We start from the raw sequence: 19,515 nt of genomic DNA, 5'->3' as shown, positions 1-19,515 counted from the left end.
GATAAAATGTATGGCTGTTCAGGGAGGGAACTGGATAGCATAATGGTGAACGCTTCGACATGGTAAGCCGGAGACCTGAGATCGAATCTCGATCTATTCGTACATTTTTTCATTCTTTGTATATCGTACACAGGTATAGTTTTCCAGCTGTATTATCCAGAATATTGATATTATTTTAAAGTATGTACGTAATATATGTCTTGAATGTGTTTTTCCATTATCTATCCTTTATCTTTCGTATCGATCCTAAGTTGTTCATGTTCAGGTTTGTTGAGAAGACTAGATCACTTCTCAGTTTGGTAAATGTATTATAGTTACTATATAGAGAAACTTCATTTATTTATTTTTCAGTACCTGCTCACATTGAAGCTGAACTATGTAGATATCTTGGATGTTTTCCAAGGCATACAGTTTCTTCCTTTAGATAAGCAGACGTTTCTTCGTGTGCAGTGTTTCATGAACCTTATTGAATCCACCTTTAGTCATGTGAAATATACAGCTTTTCTGTATAATGATCAACTTGTATGGTGAGTTATTCTCTTAAAATTTTGTTTACTCTGTGTTTGAGAAAACTAATGATTTTGTTCTAGTTTTTTTTTTTTTTTTTTTTTTTTTTGTGTGTCATTTTCCCTATGAATTTTGATATTGGACGTGTAGTGCAGGAGAAAAGAATGAATGGATATTACGCAACTTCTTTGTAAGTCTTTCTTCTTTTTATTGCACTGTTATTAAGTGGCTTTGACATTTGCATGATTTACTGTCAATACTATGGTTTATTTTATTTTTCTTAGCAGTCAGGATGAGGCCTGGATTTCTTTTTCAGTATACAGATAGTGTGTTTCAAAGCCGTCCTACTTCAGACAATGCAGTTAGAAAAAGGAAAATTTATATCTACCATTTTGAAGAAGTTTTGTATTCTCTCATGTGTTCCACCCTGTACGTCCTATGACATTAAGACTTACACATATTACAGTGTTTGAGGGTGCCATGGTTATTTAATGGTCTAAAATAATGAAGGGAACTATTCGTTAAAATTGCACAGAATTGAAAAGTCAGTAAATTTGTGCTTAATACGTATGGACTTACGAGTACGTCGTAATAATAAAATTCCTTTAAATTTCAAATTAGTTTGTATTATGGAGCCCTTACTAACTATCGAGTTACTTTCTTATGAGATTTCCAATTTTATATATATATACAGATGGTGATCAGAAAAATGAAAACACCTGAACGAAATTGCAACTTCAGAACAGCCTTGATGCGACGTGGGATGGAGGCATAGAGGTCGTGAATGGTAGCAAGTGGAATTTTACACCATTCCTCGTGCAGGGCATCGGCCAGTTCTGTGAGAGAGGATGGAGGTGGAAATCGTCGCCGGAGTCGTGTTTCCAAGACGGACCACAGATGTTCAATTATGTTGAGATCTGGGGATTGGGCGGGCCAGGGGAGGTGTTGAACTTGATCCCGATGTTCCTCAAACCACACTGCAACAACGCCAGCTGTGTGAATGGGTGCATTTTCATCCTGGAAGATGGCGTCATTGTCCGGGAACAAGATCCGGACCATATAGGATGCAAGTGGTCTCCTGAAATTGCGACATAATCGTTGGCAGTGATTCGTCCGCTAAGTGTGACCACAGGACCCAATGAAAACCATGATATGGCGGCCCACGGCATCACCGAGCCTCCGCCATGTTTCACAGTTGCGCGGAGACACTGCAGATCATAAGCTTCTTTGGGCGTTCTCCACACATAAACACGGCCGGTGGTTGGGAATAGGGTGAAGGATGACCCATCCGACCATATCACACGTTTTCAGTCCTCAACGGTCCAAGTTGCATGGTCGCGGCACCATTTGCGGCATGCGAAAGCGTTATGGTCCCTGATGAGCGGTTTGGCCCGTGCAACACGACCCCGTAAGTTCATGTCATGTAATTCACGGCGGACTGTGATTGTCGAAACAGGGTGGGGAAGGTGCTGATTGAGTTCCTCCGTCACTTGCTTCTCAGTGGCACGACGGTTCTGCGTGACAATGCGCTTTAATACCCGGCGTGACCGCCCACTGTTCCGCTTCCCCGATGTGGTTTTCCCGTGTGTTGTGTAGGCCGTCATCACCTTCGACACTGTCCCACGCGACACACCGAACACAGTAGTCACTGCCGTCACACTCACTCCACATAACCGCGCACCAACAATTTGCCCTCTTTGAAAATCTGAGAGGTCTCCCATTTTACACTACCTCCGTCTGCTGCAGCCACTGGACACTGCTGTTCCACTGCGCCTGACGTAGTATGGAGACCGACCTAACACATCACCACCAGCGGTCCGGCGCTGCGGGCGCCACGACACCACTGCCAACCCATACATCTGACGTGTTGCCAACTACAGGTGTTTCCATTTTTCTGATCACCATCTGTATATATATATATATATATATATATAATATGTATTTCCCGACTACAAGTAGAATATTGTTGGACGATTTTTCCGTAAATCGTGATTTGTATTGATGGTCAACTAGGACATAATTACTATAAGATTTCATTTTACAACAATTAATAAATATTCACTTATCTTTGTTACATTTTTGATACAAAGTGAAGAAGAAAATAAATGTGATACTGAATATTATATTCTTGTAGTACATATTTGTTCAATGTGATTATCGTACATTAAGATATGCACTTATGAGCAATTGAATTAGAGATACCTAGCTAGTAGCAAGTAGCACACCGTTTTGCCTTGGTGACGATAGCGATGCAGGATGGCATGGACTCCAAAACACACCGGAAGTGTGGTAGAACTTACTGATCCATGATCGTTGCTCAACTTCCTTCAATCCACAACATTTGTCATAGCAGGATCCAAGATAAGCACATCCATCTCGATAGCATCCCAGGTGGTCTAAATGGGATTGATATCGGGACCTTGGGGGTCAGGCAAATTACTTACTGAGTGTATGGGACATATTTCAATAATAATAGTATACTTGTAATCATCTTTCAATTCGTATTTTTAGTGTATGTTTCAATCAAAGTACCAATTGCCCTAAAGAAGATTGACCGATAGTTCAACTGAAATGTAGAAAAAAGAAGAAGGAAAATTACAGAAAAGTCAGTACACTACTATTATTATCTTCACATCCGTGGAGTGCTCTTTAAACCAGTAAGCCAGAAGTCGGGAGCAATTATCTTGGTGTAGATACATGTTGCAGGATGTTGGAGGTGAACAAAGGGGTGAATATGATCTGCCACCAGATACCTGTGTTGTTACCCGATGAGAGACTTGTTAGGTGTACCAGGAGTCCTATTTCATCCATGTATGAACAATTCTTATATGAGAATACTACCACCATCTGCTAGAACTGTATCCTGCTGGCAAGAGGAATCCATTGCCTCACGTGGTTGACACTCGTACACGGCCATTGGTGTGTACCAACTGAAATTTCGTCTCATTTGTCCAGGTGACCTTTTCTCATGATTCGAGCGTCCCGTTGTGCCTATGTGAGTCATTGCGCTTTGTGATGGGTGTTGACAGAAAAACTCTCGTGGGATTCTTCTGTACCCCACGACAAGAAGATGGTTCTAGATAATATGGCTGCTCATACGTCGTTGTGCACCATTGAATTGATGAGCGATCTGCTGCACTGTAGCCCGTCTACCTGCTTTCTCTATCCGAGCTAGCCGACAGCGACCCCTGTTATCAAGGCGGTGGTTTTGCCAGAATCCACGTACTGACGGTACACTGTAACCCTTGAAAAGTCCAGTTTCTGCATGACTTCAGATGTGGAGTGGGTTAGATGTCTGGCCCTGACAATCTGACCGCGATCTAGTGCACTAAGGTGTCGTGTTTTACACATCCTTTTTGTGAACTGTTGCTCATACAACCCATACGAGGTCTGACGTCCTAGCTGTTACATGCCACATTCTCCTATTACATCCACGGAACCGAGTATAGTACCATTTCCCCAGAATAGCAGCTATCTCTGTTTCAATTGTTCATGTGTATATATACAGATCATTTTGACTACTGATAAACAGGCCAGATAATTAAATTTTTTTATCAAAACAGATGAAGGTGTGAATATTAGTGATTGTATCCAAAAGGTCGATTTCTGAAATCAGTAAAATATTCCAAACCTTGTTGCTGATTAATTGATACGACATAAGATGCACTCGAACTAGCATAATTTCCAATATTTATTGTTCATCATTTTCTCGTTTTATAGTTATAATTCCAATCAGTATAGAACTCAGAGAAGTTTAAATGCGGAACACAGTTTTCGTAGGAAATGCTAATTGTAAAGAGAATAATAAACTAAGCGTTTCCTTATATGTAATTGATCCCAATTGTTGCATATGTGCTTTTCAATATTGTAATTCACCTTATGATACCTTGCATATTTTAATTTTAGACGTCTTGTTACAGTATTGTTCTAGTTTATTCCAATGTAGGAAAAGTAATATCAGAATTGTATATATATATTTAGGAGAGGTGTTATACTTACATTAGATCGATTGGAAAATTGGGAAAGGAATTGAACAACTCGTAGACTGTTCATTAACAATAGTTATACGTTAAAATACCTAATTCTTTTATGTAATAGATTTTCATTGTTTGTACGTCAACTTTAATTCAGCATGTATTGTCGTCTATTATTGAGATTATATTCAGACATGTTTTTTATGTTTTCAGGAGTGGCTTGGAGCCAGGAGATATGCAGGTGTTGTATCGGTATCTGGTAACAAGCCTTCTGCCGTCGCATTTAGAAACGGAGCTTCAAGGTGGCTCTATGCCACGGCACCCTACCTCGCCTTTTTCAAGTTCACATTATGGCAGGTACGAAATTTTACATGGTTAATATTTACAAATTTAGTCAGTTACCTTCCCATATGGTCAAATTGTTAGTGCGAATCTCTTAGGTACGTGTATTTCCTGATTCGTTTCTTGGTGGGAAGAGATTTCCAGTATTGATCTAGTGCGTCAGTTGAGAAGCCACCTGGCTGAAGTGGTAGCGAACTGCGGTCAATTAGGCGACGGGCCTGGAACAATTTGTAAATGCAGTAACAATAGATTCAACTCGAACTTTCCTAAAGTGCATAAACACATACAAACTTTGCCATTTTTAAAAGCCTGTCAGGGCAAGGTAGACACCAGCGAAACCTTTAACGGACACCTCGTTAATACTAAGTTTTTTTTTCGGCAAAATTATATGTAGGGACAGAAGCCTCTCTTTTACGGGCACAGACAGTCGTCTTTTTCTTAACGTTTTAATAATATCTTCAGAAGGGACAGAAATTATTCTCAGTTCATACGTATTTCGCACAGAAAATTTCAGCAATTTGAAAATAATTATCTAATGCAGTACTATAGATAGAAAATTTGTTCTGCAAAAAATATCTTTAAGTCAGTGACCTGATGAATCCTTATACATAACAGTTGCAAGATGAAACTTCTTTTCTCTGTCCACAGTAAATTTTCAGTACTAACAATACTGTTACATTTTCTTATATTATTATTTAGTACAGTTAGTATGGAAATCAAGGGATTTTTAGAGAGAAATGACATGTATTTTTTTTTTAAAAAATGCCATTTTACTGTATCACTGCTCAGTTTACTGTACATTGTTGTTCTGCTGCTTCTCACATAGTACGGAGTTTGCTCCAAACACATCACCACCAACAGCCCGGTACTGCAGTTGCCGCCTGACCGTTGCCAACCCAGACATCGACGTGTTTCGAACTCCAGATGTTACTGGTAAATTGATAAAGGATCTGTATTTAAATTTGAAAGTTTTCTTTTTAGTTAATATTCCGAGTTAATATTGTCATTGGACCTATTATTACATGATCAACAAAGTTAAAGGAAGTTAGTACGTTACTTCAGCAACACGTAGAACCGAAACGGCATTTGATGAACGAGATATTTGGTAGGTTCATCATAATCTTAGAAATGAATTTTAAAATCAGAAAGAACACCAATTGTCAGTAAAACATTTTATGTGAAATGTCAAATGGAAGGAACAATATATGTGTAGTTTTTTAAATGTTTATTTTAATACAGTTAATCAGGTTATTGTTATTTGAATTTATAGTTGTCTCCTTTAGCCTATAATGTTATAATAGTGAGACACTATACTAACACGGGAGGGTCCCACAAGTTGTCGCTCTGATAGAGCATCATGAGAAATGAACATTATCAAAATTTAAGGTGCTATGGACCAGAAGGATAGGAGCTAGGGGGCTTCAAAATTCGAATATCCAAAAAATTTTATCATGGAATTATGTACGTTTAAAGTAAATATCTTGAAAACCGTTAAAGCAATCAAAACAAAAGTTGCACAATATAATGAGAACAAAATACCCTATCGAAAACCATAAACAGTGTTGCTATATATGGAGCAGTGTTGCCAACTCACATAAAAATATTTTGTTTGAAATAGCACCATATACAAATGTGCACAGATTTAAAATGCACTATTATCACTAAACATAACAGTGAAGTGTAATGGTACAGTGTTGCACACTATTGGAGCTACATGTACTGAAAATGTACAATAGAGAAGTCTGATATGTGGTAACAAAGGGTAATAAAGGAATGCACTAGAAACAAGTGAGGATTTTGCATTAAACTTCGGTACCTCCGGTGAATAACCAGACAACTCGCGATAACAAAATGGTACACGCGAGGAAACAAACACGTGTTTTCTATTTCTGTAAACTGGTTCTGATTATCTTATCAGTGTTTGGAAGAGTAGTTTTTTGGTTTCTGTCTTTCGTGTTAAGTGACATATTTTTTTACTTCCTCTCCTACATACCATATGATTATGTTTGTACACTGTAATATTACCATATTCGCATTGGAAATATAATTATTTTATTACTACCTCATTTCGTTTTTAGTCGGCCAGGATAGCCGTGTGGTCTAGAAGGCTAGACAACCGACATATTAGGCATCGCGGGTTCCAATCCCGCCTCGGACATGTTTTTGTTGTACTTTTCACCTTACATTTCATTGTGATCTTTCTCTGTCATAATGATTCGGATCCCACTTTACACTCCTATACCTAGGTATAGAGTCGAAGCTGACACAGGACGTAAAAATGGCATCATTCAATTTCATTTTTCAAATGCAGCAATATTTTGTGACAATGCTGACATTTTGCTATGTTATACTATTTGTGTTATGAATTTAAACTAAATTCATAGTATGAGACCCAGAATCTTTTATTAACATCTGTTGCCACATATCAAACTTCTCCATTGTACATTTTCAGCACACGTAGCTCCAATAGCGTGCAACACTGTACCATTACACTTCACTGTTATGTTTAGTGATAATAGTGCATTTTAAATCTGTGCACATTTGTATATGGTGGTATTTCAAACAAAATATTTTTATGCTGAGTGGGCAACACTGCTTCACCTATGGCAACACTGTTTATGGTTTTCGATAGGGCAGTTTGTTCTCATTATATTGTGCAACTTTTGTTTTGATTGCTTTAACGGTTTCCAAGATATTTACTTTAAACGTATATAATTCTATGATACAATTTTTTGGATATTCAAATTTTGAAGCCCCCTAGCTCCTATCCTTCTGGTCCATAGCACCTTAAATTTTGATAATGTTCATTTCTCATTATGCTCTATCAGATGTGCTATGTGGCAATCAGATTTCAGCGACAACTTGTTGGACCCTCCCATGTAAGTAATCCGTTCTGTTTTAGTAATTGTGATTTTGTGTTTTAGATTTGTTACGGGTCCTCCAAATCTTCAAGATTCTGGGAATCCAGGAAAAGTGCCTCGTGTATTCATAAATAATGACATTCTGGCTGAAGTATACCATTTAATAGTATATCGAGCACTAAGTGCTACTGTGTGTTTATTTATAGATGGTAAGTGCAAGCTTTTTTTAATGTATTACTTTTTTAAATAGATATGTTATACTTGTATGCAGTGTATTAAACCTTGTATAGAATTTTAAAGTTATAGTTACTAAACTGTGCTCTTGGGTACAAAGTTCAAAACTCAAAATCCTGTTTTGTAGTTTCTATTGCCGCTACTGTTTAGGGTATCATTCTATACAATGTTTCAGTTTACTTCGAAATGAAAATGAAGTGAAATGAAATCTTTCAGTTTAATATCTCACGATTTAGGCTAAGGGAGACGGACGATTAAGGCAAGTCAATAATGATGAAATAATTGGTGGAATGAGAATGTGGGATGAAACGGGAGCACCCCGAGAAAACCCACGGACACGATGTTGGCCACCACAAACTAACTTGGCCGGGAATCAAATCACGAACACCACGCATCAGAGGTAAAAAGTTCAAAATTCAAAATCCTACCTTACCAACTGGCGCTCCTGTTTAGGATATCATTCTACACGATATTTCAGTTCTCTCTGGAACCACTATCAAGTGCAGGTATGACGGAAACCGGAATATATTTATGATTACAGTAATGTATCACTTAGCAGCCTCTAAATGGAAAAATTGACACCGACTATTCCGTGGTATGTTCCTGTCAGTTTTATTCAACACTTCTGACTTAGGCGTGGGAGACCCGGGTTCGATTCCCGGCGGGAGCTCATGTGGTTCGGATTCCACGTTAATCACTAGGTCCACGTCTCATATAGCCTCGCTGCTGAAAAGGGACGTTAACCCCAAAATCAACTCAACATTTCTGAGTTGTACCACGAAATACTTGCCGTGTTTTCCATTTACAGGTTGCCCACTGATACACTAATGTAATCATAAATAGATTCCGGCTTGCGTCATAACCTGCACTTGACAGTGGTTCCTAATATCCTAAACAAGAGCGGCAGTTGGTAAGGTCATATTATGAATCTTGAACTCCTTAGTACTTAATAATCAAAGTCTGTTAATATTCGAATCAATCGCTTGTATTATATGATGTCAGAAAAACGACAAAGAATGTAATTAAATATATCGTTCTCCATCAATGACATAACCCGAGATAGGTTTTGTATAATACTTCCTTTAAGATGACCATGCAGAAACTAGAAGCATATAACGATGTATGTTTGTTACCTAAGCAATTTGATTCAGATAACTTCGGTTATTTTTCTATACATGGATCGTAAAATCGAAATAATGAAGGATCGTTATTTTGAAATAATGTAAAACACATTAAATAATGAAAGAGGCTTATCCAATGTTTCAACTGCTTCCTTTTCTGTGGCCTTCCTCAGGATAGTATATTCTACTTAGGGGTAAGTGTGAGTCATTTAATTCTTCATAATATCCTCTTCTTTCCTTTCTGAATCTTCCTGTAAGTAGAAGATACCACATTGAAGAAGGTCATAGTTGAAATATTGAACAGATTAAGTATACAAGGACAAGATAACAAAGCTTTATTTTATTTTATATAGTACAAATTGCGTAAAAATGAAATCTTGCATTTTATTTAAAATATTTAGGTTTGCAAGAAATTTTAGGTGAGAATATTCTGGGGCTTCACGTTGTTTGTTGAACTAGTAACAGTGTAATGTTCATTGTTCATGTTTTATGGTGTTAAAATTAAGGCAATTTTATCAGTATTCCTATAAGTCGCAACGTCCATAAATGACTTCCCTATAGTAACAAACAAACAAAAAAAAAAAAGTACAGTTTTAGTTTAGTTTCTCAATATGTAAATAATGTTCTTTATTGTTGTCTGTTTTCCATATCCACATATTAGCTGATAAGATATTAAATATATTGATAGCCTGTATTTACTAATGATACGCATCTTCACATTGTGCTAGAATATGATTGAATTGATTTATGGCACAGGAAGTTCTATTAATATTTCTATGTAAACCTTGAAGTTCTGGCTATAAAATTATGAAAATTCGAGTCATTCTTCTTAGTATTGTATTAATAAATAAAAATTGTCTTTTTGTTTCAGCATCATTCCAGCTTAATTTAGATTTCTACAAGAAATTGGATATTTTTCTTGGACCTCAGTTAACTACTCTAGTGTCAGACATGGCTGAACATTGTAATCGTAATGCAACCTCAGCCAATACAGAAGTCCACTACAAATTTGTATATTTCAACCAGTTGAATTTAGCGCAGAAGAGTACTGTTCATTTGGACAATAGAAGAACTGGGAATGTGTGTGTATCACATGAAGTGTTGCGACTTCTAGCTGATATAAATGCAGATAAGGATAGGTAAGTTAACTATAACTATAAATAATGCCTCAACCTCACAAGATCCCGGTGAGTTCATGTAGTTCGCATCTCATTATAAGCTGTAGGTCCACGTCTCATATAGCCTCGCTGCTGAAAGGGCCACTAAACTCAAATCATGACAAATCAAAAATCACTTCACAGGTCATTCTGAAGTTTGGAAGCTTATGAACAAATTAATAATATGGATGCTTGAATGAGTTCAGTATTAGAATTTAATATTAAATATGCATCCAATCAATTCATTAAATAATTTCAAAATATTCTGTTCACACTATGTAGGCAGTGTTCTTTATTTTGTATGTTCTCTATATTTGTATACTGACGTGCCACTGAATTAGGGATACCTGAGTAGTAAAGAGTTGCTGCTCCTTGGGTCGTGACAAGAGCTACCACACAACGAGAAATAGTTTCAAAAAGTCTACGGAAGTGTTCCGGAGGTAGTATACCAATATCCTCCAGAATTTCCCATAAATCAGTTATGGACGCCGGTGGGGAATGATATGCTTGTACACATTTTTCCAGAGTATCCCACAGGGATTCAATGGGACTTGATTCCAGGCTTCTAAGTAGCCATTCAGCAGGTAGAAGTAAGTGAAGTGCCCGTTGAACTGGGTGGTAGCCAGCCGCGATCTGTGAGTTTTCTTCTGGAACACTTAATTCCCATCTAAATGGCAAGAAAAGCGTGAAGCAATGTAAGTAATCGTCCTTCAGATCAACATACTTCAATGTAATGGGATTGCATGGTTCCAAAGATTGCAAAGATTCCAAAGATTGCCAAACGAAAGTATCCCAGGCTATCACGGAGTTGCATGACGTTGTAGAGTTCCAGTCTAGCATGCTGGATCCTTGCTTCATGGATGTGGCGCCATATTCGTAGTTTACCATCAGCGTGGTGCAGTCAGAATTGTGGTGCATCACTCCAAGCTAATCTCTTCCATTCATCCGTGGTCCAGCCATGTTCTGTGGCTCATGCAAGACGTAGGGTGCTGCGGTGCACAATAAAAATTGATATTCTTGTGGTTCGTTGACTTTTGAAGCCTAGACTGTGAAGTGAGCCTTCCACACAGAGAGTATGACTGCACAGTTCGTCTTTTGACTGTCCGACCGGACCCCTCATTCAGCTAAGAATTGGTGCCACTGGCTACGTAGCCACGATTATGCGTCCAGACCAAAGAAGAACTGGATGATAACAGTGGAATGACGAAAGGGAGAGGAAACTGGAAAAACTTCACCCATGTCATGTTATCGACCACAAAGTCCACTTGAGAGGAGTTAGGATCGAACCAGAGATCCTACGCGTCAGAGGTGAACCTTCTATCACTGAGCTACTGCGGCCCCTGAGTTCGTTAATTACCTCTTCTTCTTTCAGTACTCATATGGTCAAACCAACCCTTTATTTTAGCGTACACGCTTTCGGTGCGAGAGTTCAGGGTTCGATTCTCGGTGGGAGCTCATGTAGTTCATATCCCTCAATAAGCTGTAGGTCCACATTTCATATAGCTTCAGTTCTGACAAGATATGTGGTGAAACATTTAGCGGTAGTGCTTATTAGTTTATTTTTGTGGTTTAGTGTGATAATGGTAAATTTTTATTCATTGTCAGCATGTTAAAAAATACCATTATTATAAAAGCTCATAGGTACTTTCTCCAGTAATCCTTAAAAGACATAAAAACAAATTCTTAAAAAAATCATTTTTCAAATACTTTCATAAATTATATTGCTTCCATCTTCAGGAGTAATATCAGGGTGGTCTGGAAGTGGGCGTACCCTCCCTTTAATTTCAATAGTATAGTGTTAGTTATGGTAGAATGTCTGTACACAGTTACCTTGAAGTCTTAAGAGTCATAAACATCGGTATGATCAGCATCCATGTCGTAACACAGCTGAATTCTGCGCCAAGTTCTCGCAGATGTTTTGCGGAGATACTCCGGAGTCACGAGGATGAAGGAGTGTTCCACAACTGCTCGTAATTTCTGCGTTGTGTGATATCGAGTTTTTCTTACTTGTTGGTTTATGAAATCCCAGAGAGCATTGTCTGATGTCGTCAGATCGAGACTTCTTGGAGGCCAGGCAGAGAGAGCTGATGAAGATGCACAATCTCTTCCAATCCAGCGGCCAGGAAACGTCTGCACGAAACTTCACTGCAAATAACTGTTACCAAGCAGAAAGCAGCAGAAAACAAATGAACATGGATAGCAATATTGCCAGACAGTGCCAAGCAATGTTACGAGACAGTGCGAAGCAATGTCACCAAACAAATGTGGGTAAAACCTACAACCGTCAAAAAGCACCAATTAGGGGTACGCCCACTTCCGTTCCACCCTGTATATTTTTAAAGAGAAATCAGAATAGGAAAGTGTGTAAAGAATAAAATAAAACAGGAAAAGAAAACATGAACTGTTAATTATTTAAAAACCGTTCTTTAAAAAAAAAAAAATGTTCGGAAGAGTAAATCCTTGAAAAAGTGTTAGTGTGTTTGGAAAAGTAAATCATTTTACCATTAGGAGTTAGTTGCTCTGCTCTGCTCAATCTGCGCAATCTTATATATAAACAAGATTGTACATTCAGCATTTATACGAACTACCAAAATCTGATGCACAGAGTTATTCATTTTAAAAGAAAAATTCCTGAATATATCCATGAAGTACGCGAGGTTAGAGATAAGTGACTAAACACAGAAACTATTGGTCGTTGATGGACGCTATAGAATATATATCACTTTTATTTATTTATTATTTTTATTTATTTATTTATTTAGTCGCTGTTATAGGTATCCCAGAAGTACCGGATTTGCTTAACGAATGAGTGACTTTTAATTTGTTCATTATCAATTCGAATTAATCCTTTTTTCATGTTCTTTTTTAAACTTAAATTAAATTTTGAAGCATGCTTTCAATATGTCACCCGCGTATGAGAAGCTACAAATCAGTAAGACTGAAATTATACTAAGTTCCGTATCTTGATAAATGTGGTATTGTTCTTTATTTGCCAATATATATCCATGATGTTATATTAATGTATTAACAGGATTTAAAATGTTTTGAAGAAGCAATTAACAAGAAAATAAAAGATTTAGTTTTTGAACAAAATTAACCATGGTCAACATTGAGGCTTTCCAATGCTCCTATTTTTCCTATATATTTGCGTCTCTTCCTATAAACTGCTATATTTCCTACATTTTAAGGAAACTTCCTATATTTTTGTGGCATTGCTACTTCTACTTGTGAAAATAACGTAAGGAAATAAGGTGTGGGTGGTTGGAGGGCCTTTTGTCTCCACAGGAGTGTGATTGAATGGAGACTATTCTGTGTTTCGTCCTTTCCTGCTTATTGTCTAAAGATATCAAACAATATACTGTTAGCGCAAAAAGTATTCATATACACCCTCAAAATGGAACAAAAAATAAACTAGTTTCGGCATATTCATTAGAAAGTTCTGTGGAGTAGTGATTTTAGACTTATAAATAATTTATTTAGGTATATCAGTATTCTTTGCACGTATAATTACAAACGCTGATTTTCTGATGCAGATCCTTTTTACACTCTCAATATGGTCGTTGCTTAGTACTGGTGAGCTACGTACGAAAACACCAAGAAACTCGTATACAATTTTGTAACAAGATAGTTACAAATTGACAATTAACAGATTAACAAGATATAACACCTATTTAGTTATATTTAGAGTAGAATTATGTTCCTATAACAATTGGTGTAATTTCCATGTGATTTTTCTTTCTTCTTCTTTTTTTTTATTTCTACCTATTGGATAATTGAAATGTTCCTTTCAATAGGTAGAAATATTGTTATTGTGAATATTTATTCTTTCAAAATGTTCCAAGTGCACAAATGTTCCAGGAAATAGTTGAAATGTTTCTTTTCACAGCTTCACGAAACTTCGTATAATTTTTCGTCGTGATTTCCGTTTTTTTCTTTTTCTTTCTTTCTTTTTCTTTTTTTTTTTCCCATATCATTAGCATTGGCAAGCTTGATATTCCAACATACACATGGTGTGACTGAAGGAAACCTACCGGAGTCAGAGTGATATTCGAACCCAGAACATCACGATTACGAAGTAAAAACCGGAATTGTTTACCTGCCTTTGTTCCGATTTAAGTAGAAGTGTTCGATCGTCTTTGGTCGAAATAATCTCACAAAATAAACGAATTCTCTACTGTTTCACAATCGGTGTAATTCAAGAAAGAAACACTTAAATTTATACATTGCGTGAAACATTTTTTTTTTTTTTTTTAATAATCCTTAATTGTCCAGTTGTCTTTAATTGATCTGCCTACTGCAACAATTCCCCTTACATTGTTATCCCGTAAAGTCGCAGTAATTTCATGTAATTTTATTTTCACAAGTAAAAGTAAACGAAATTTCAGCCAGGTACTCCCAGATTTTTTTCTATCTCAATTTTCCAATTTTTGTATATTCCATATATTGAGTCTAATAAGATCACACTAAGTGCTAGATATAGTATGTTGGACATTTACAAGCTTTTAATATTCTTTGTCTTTTCAGGATGTCAACTACGGGTGAGACTATTCTTAAGACTATGAGTGATTCATGGGTGGTGGGAAAAGTTTCCAATTTGCGTGAGTTCTACGTTGTGATCCATCAAAAGAATGCAAATCTTATCGAAATTAACGGTAAGTTGTATTGGTAATAACATTAGTTTACAAATAGTGACGTCATATTACATTTTTGAAGTCCATTAATTAATTAGTATGATACTCTGTTTTCTTCAAATATAATTTATACAGTATATATGCATACAGATGGTTATCAAAATAATAAAAACACCTGAAGAAAGTACATTTCACCTTCATAGTATGGCGTAGGACCACCGTTAGTTTACAGAACAACTCTGATATATTGTGGAATGGAGCCATATACGTGGACTACTGGAAACGTTTCTGCAGTCAATATGAAAAAAAGACATGTGAAAATTGGTTTATTGATCTTAAAAATATTCACCCGGTAGGTCGATATACTTTTGCATACGCTCAAAGCAATTTTGAAAGCATTTTACATCTCAAACTGCTGCTCAGATTGCATTGCTTCAGGCGACAGAACTCACATCACGCATTTAGTTTTCTCTAATTTTCCATGTATGAAGAAAATATCATTAGGTGGTAAATCAGGTGAGTATGGACAATTAGTCGTTAATTCGACATTTTTACTGGACAAAAAAAAAAAAAAAAAAAAAGTTGGTGTGCGGAGTAGGAGCTGGCGTGTTCCTGAAGAAGAATGATGTGTCGATTTGGTTTGTTTACGCAATCCATTGATGTTCTCTGGCAGAGAAATTCTTTATCAGTCAGCATTTACAGTCCTTCGATCTTCTAAAGCTATAGTTGCCACATGTTCGGTATAATCGAAGAAACAAGTAATCATTTGCTTGGTAACACTGTTCGAATGAGCAACTTTTGTTGGTTTCGGTTTACTTTGAAACACCCAAACAGTGGATTGCTGTTTAGTTTCAGGTTCGTATGAATATATTCAAGTTTAGTACCCTGTAACAATGTAGTACACCAAATTTGACTTAAGTCGGTTGAATTGAGGTCCCTCATGGCTAAGTGGGTAGCGTACGCGCCTTTAGCGTGGAGGTTGTTTTCAATTCCCGGTGAGAGCTCATGTGGTTCGGATCCCACGTTAAGCTGTAGGTCCTGTCTCATATAACCTCGCTGTTGAAAGGAACACCAAACTAAAAATCAAATGAAATCAATTGATTGAATTTTTTTATGTATTTCTTTACACTATTGAGTTTCATTCTAGTTTTATATCTACCAGCTTGAAAGTTTCCATACGTTCAGGTGACCATGGAAAATTGTATTATTAGTTGTATGTCAATGTTCAAGGATGCTTGAATCTTACGGTATGTCACATGCCAATCTCTCTCAATCATTTCACTCACTGCATCAACATTAGTGACAACAACAGACATGGATGGACGACTTTCACTAAAGTCATCATTGAGAAATGTGCGACAATGCTAGAATTTGGTAAAAAGTCATGCACGATTGAATGGTATTTTATTCTCAAAAGCCAAATGAAGTTGTTCGATGCATTGTTTCGTTTTAAACTATATTTAATATCTTAAACATCATTGCCGGAAAGTATTCGCGACAAATTTCAATTTCTCACAAATCTCCCATTTCATTACTTCAAACTGCTGTGGAAAAATAAACAAATAGGCTTAAATATACAATCAAAGATAATTGAAACATAAAAAGGTGTATTCTTCCGAATTTTATAATAGCGAAACACTAGCGCCACTATTAGTAGTAGTTTGCGCAATGTTTTCCACCATTCCACGTACTTCATAAATGGTTTTCAGAGGAATATTATACCATTTCTCTAGCGGTGAACCTATAGTATACAGCAGGCGAATGGGTTGAGGAAAACAACTAGTGACAGTAAAATCTACAGGGGTCGTTCAAGATTGACCAAGACTTTTATTTATATACAGGAAATATACCTAAGAGAAGCACCAAACTGTCAGTTTCCCAAAATATTTTCCTCGAACATCCAGACACAGTTGCCATCGTTGTGAAATCTCACTGATGCCTTTGATGTAGAAAGAAGTAGGTTGGTGTTACAAACACTGCATGACACTCATCTGTCTGGAAACACATACTGCTCTCTTTAAGAGGCCAAACAAATGGAAATTACTGGGAGCTAAATCGGACGCTATTCACAGATCAACCCTCCTTCTGATGGAGTATCAAATGACGGAGCACCCATCATGCATACCTCTTACCTTTACAGAGTAAATGCTTATAAATGATCATCTCCACACTGCCAACACTGATATTGACTCTGTATTCTATGGCACGTATCGTTACTCGCCAGTCTTCGAAGGTAATTAACGCAGCGCGATATTCGCCGGGGTGACTGCAGTTGGGCGAACATGTCCCTCTAGCAAGTCTCGCCCTTCACTAAACTGTTGACACCATTCGTACTCTCTTGCCGGTGACAGTGTTTGTTCACCTTACTGTGCTTGCAATCTACGCAAAACCTCAGCAGGTTTCACCTTCTCATTCACAAGAAATTTCATTTTACATCGCTGTTCTACAGTAGATATACACTACTCGCTGCTATCTGTATTTACAGATGAATGATTCCTTGTTACTCTTAATAAGGAATCATTCATCTGTCCTGCAGTAGTAAAGTGATACATTGATTCATCAATATTTTACGCAAAGAAAGCCTTGTCAACCTTAAACGGCCCTTGTATTATATTTATGCCTTACTATTAACCTACGTGGAGAGAAACATACAGAAGCCATGTTACCTGATATTACAGTATTGTTTCAAAAATTTTAATATGATTTGACTGAATTAAAAGTAAATTATAAAGAAAGCCTATCAGGAAGAAATCTAGATTTGGTTTGGCTCTTTTTTAAGAACACAATTCTCTTTTTATTGTGTTTAGTATCAATTTTTGTAGTTAGAACTACTTTTGCGTGTACATCTTTAGAAATTAAGTATCAGTCTTTTTAATTTTTTTTTTTTAATCGTCATTAAGTTCCAATATTTTCGTAATATTGAATTATTATGTTGATAAGCATTAGTCCATCTAACACTTTTCTTTACCTTTTTTTTCTTTTTACATACATCACTCATGTTGTAATGATACTACGGTTTCAATAATTCTGAATTCATCAACAGCCTCTGCTCAAAGAACAACATACAGTGTCCACTGGTCTTAAAGAGAAAAAGTAGAAAAAATGTAGTAACATGTGACTGCGTACGTGGAAGCAAGTGTTTTGTGGTTATGCATGCAGGATGTGATATAACTAACTAAGAATATTGATAAAGGCTGTTTAAAGCTGTCTTCAGCCTTATGTATTTTCACGGGAATTAAAATTCTGTTTTCGCTTGAGACGAACTTTAAACGTTTTAAATTTAATTGCTGTCATCTGGTAGCATGCAACTATTTATAAGTAAGGTCCTGACATTGTGATACACGTTTCCACGTATATCGAAGCTAGGTTCATCGCTAGGTGGTAATTTCTTCACAAGAATGCCATTCAATATTATATGCACCGACTGATCACTTAGCCGATGTTGAAACTTATAAAATGATTGCTTCCTCTATCATAGAGGTGAAGTTATGTACATATAATAGAGTAAATCCACTGATTCATTCATCACCAGACCTCCGAAACTGTAGACGTAGAAACTTTAAATTTTGTAGACATTTTCTTCTTAACTCGAGACTGAGAATATATTTTACAAAATTCGATACGTAAGCGGAGACAGATGTCGTAAATTTTTCTCGTTATTTTTGAAACGTGGGGTGGGCTTTATGAAATCAACCCCTAAAGAGAAACAGGCTTGAATCTTTTTTTTTTTTTTTTTTTTTTTTTTTTTAAATGTTTAGTAAATGTCTTAACCTGTTGCACGTAGATTTGTGTAAATGTTGAATCCGAGACTGAAGATAAAAGGTGTCGAGATTTTTATTTATTCGATTTTTTTTTTTTTTTCGTCTCCTCAAGATTTCCGAAACTGTTGGGCATAGAAACTTGGAAATTTGTACAACCGTTCTCCTTGAATTCTAGGGAATCTTTATGATGGAATTTTTACGAAATATGATTCCTTAGAGAGAAAATTATTTTTTTTAAATTTTGTAGTTTATTACATCCTGAAAACTGGTAGGCATATAAACTTCAAATTGTACACAATTGTACCCCTAAACGCTAGGGTATGTGGTACAAAATACAATTCATAAAGGAAGAGAGAGAGAGAAGCCTTGAATGTTATTCCCTTCCAATATTGAGACTATATGTAAGATGAATCTACAGCTTAATGTGGGATCCCAGTCACATGAGCTCCCACTGTGAATCGAACTTGAACCATAAGAGAGCTTTTCTACTAGTTTATATATAGTTAGTGTAGAACTTCTGCTTTTTGTTTCGATTCGTGGTGGGGAACTTACTTCGGATACAAACTCGAGTAGTGATTCAGATCCTACTGTAAACGGTAGACCCCGTCTCACAAAACCTCGATGGCGAAAAGGGACGTTACACTCCAATCAAGTTATACTGTATTTGTAATATACTTCTCTGTACATTGTTTATGTTGATGCTTTCTTATTCGGAATTATTGGCTTATATAATCATTACTTCCTTTTATTTGTATTTTAGATGAAGTAAAGCGATTGTGTGGCAGTCAGTTGAATTACATCTTTTTCCATGATTAAATCATTGGACGGAGCAGCTACATAGACACCAAGAAAGTTATGAAGAAATCTGATATGTGTGATGTGTACCATGTACATAATTTATTTAATAAATATTTTACAGAGAGTTTA

At 36.6% G+C, this 19,515-nt stretch overlaps 1 protein-coding gene across 1 annotated transcript in view; it reads left to right on the top strand.

Moving 5' to 3' along the window:
- Ccz1 (vacuolar fusion protein CCZ1) overlaps positions 1–19,515 on the top strand; it is a 33,629-nt gene extending 14,114 nt beyond the window's left edge. The window contains exons 5-10 of the mRNA XM_081751137.1: positions 352–527; positions 4,695–4,838; positions 7,748–7,893; positions 9,911–10,178; positions 14,721–14,848; positions 19,349–19,515. Of these exons, the coding sequence (XP_081607263.1) occupies positions 352–527; positions 4,695–4,838; positions 7,748–7,893; positions 9,911–10,178; positions 14,721–14,848; positions 19,349–19,404 (918 nt within the window). The 3' untranslated portion in view covers positions 19,405–19,515. The remainder of the gene's footprint in view (positions 1–351; positions 528–4,694; positions 4,839–7,747; positions 7,894–9,910; positions 10,179–14,720; positions 14,849–19,348) is intronic.

Source organism: Thermobia domestica, chromosome 3, assembly GCF_964235325.1.
Source record: "Thermobia domestica chromosome 3, izTheDome1.hap1.1, whole genome shotgun sequence".
NCBI classification, from domain to species: Eukaryota; Metazoa; Arthropoda; class Insecta; order Zygentoma; family Lepismatidae; genus Thermobia; species Thermobia domestica.
This window is presented reverse-complemented; position numbering and strand designations above follow the sequence as displayed.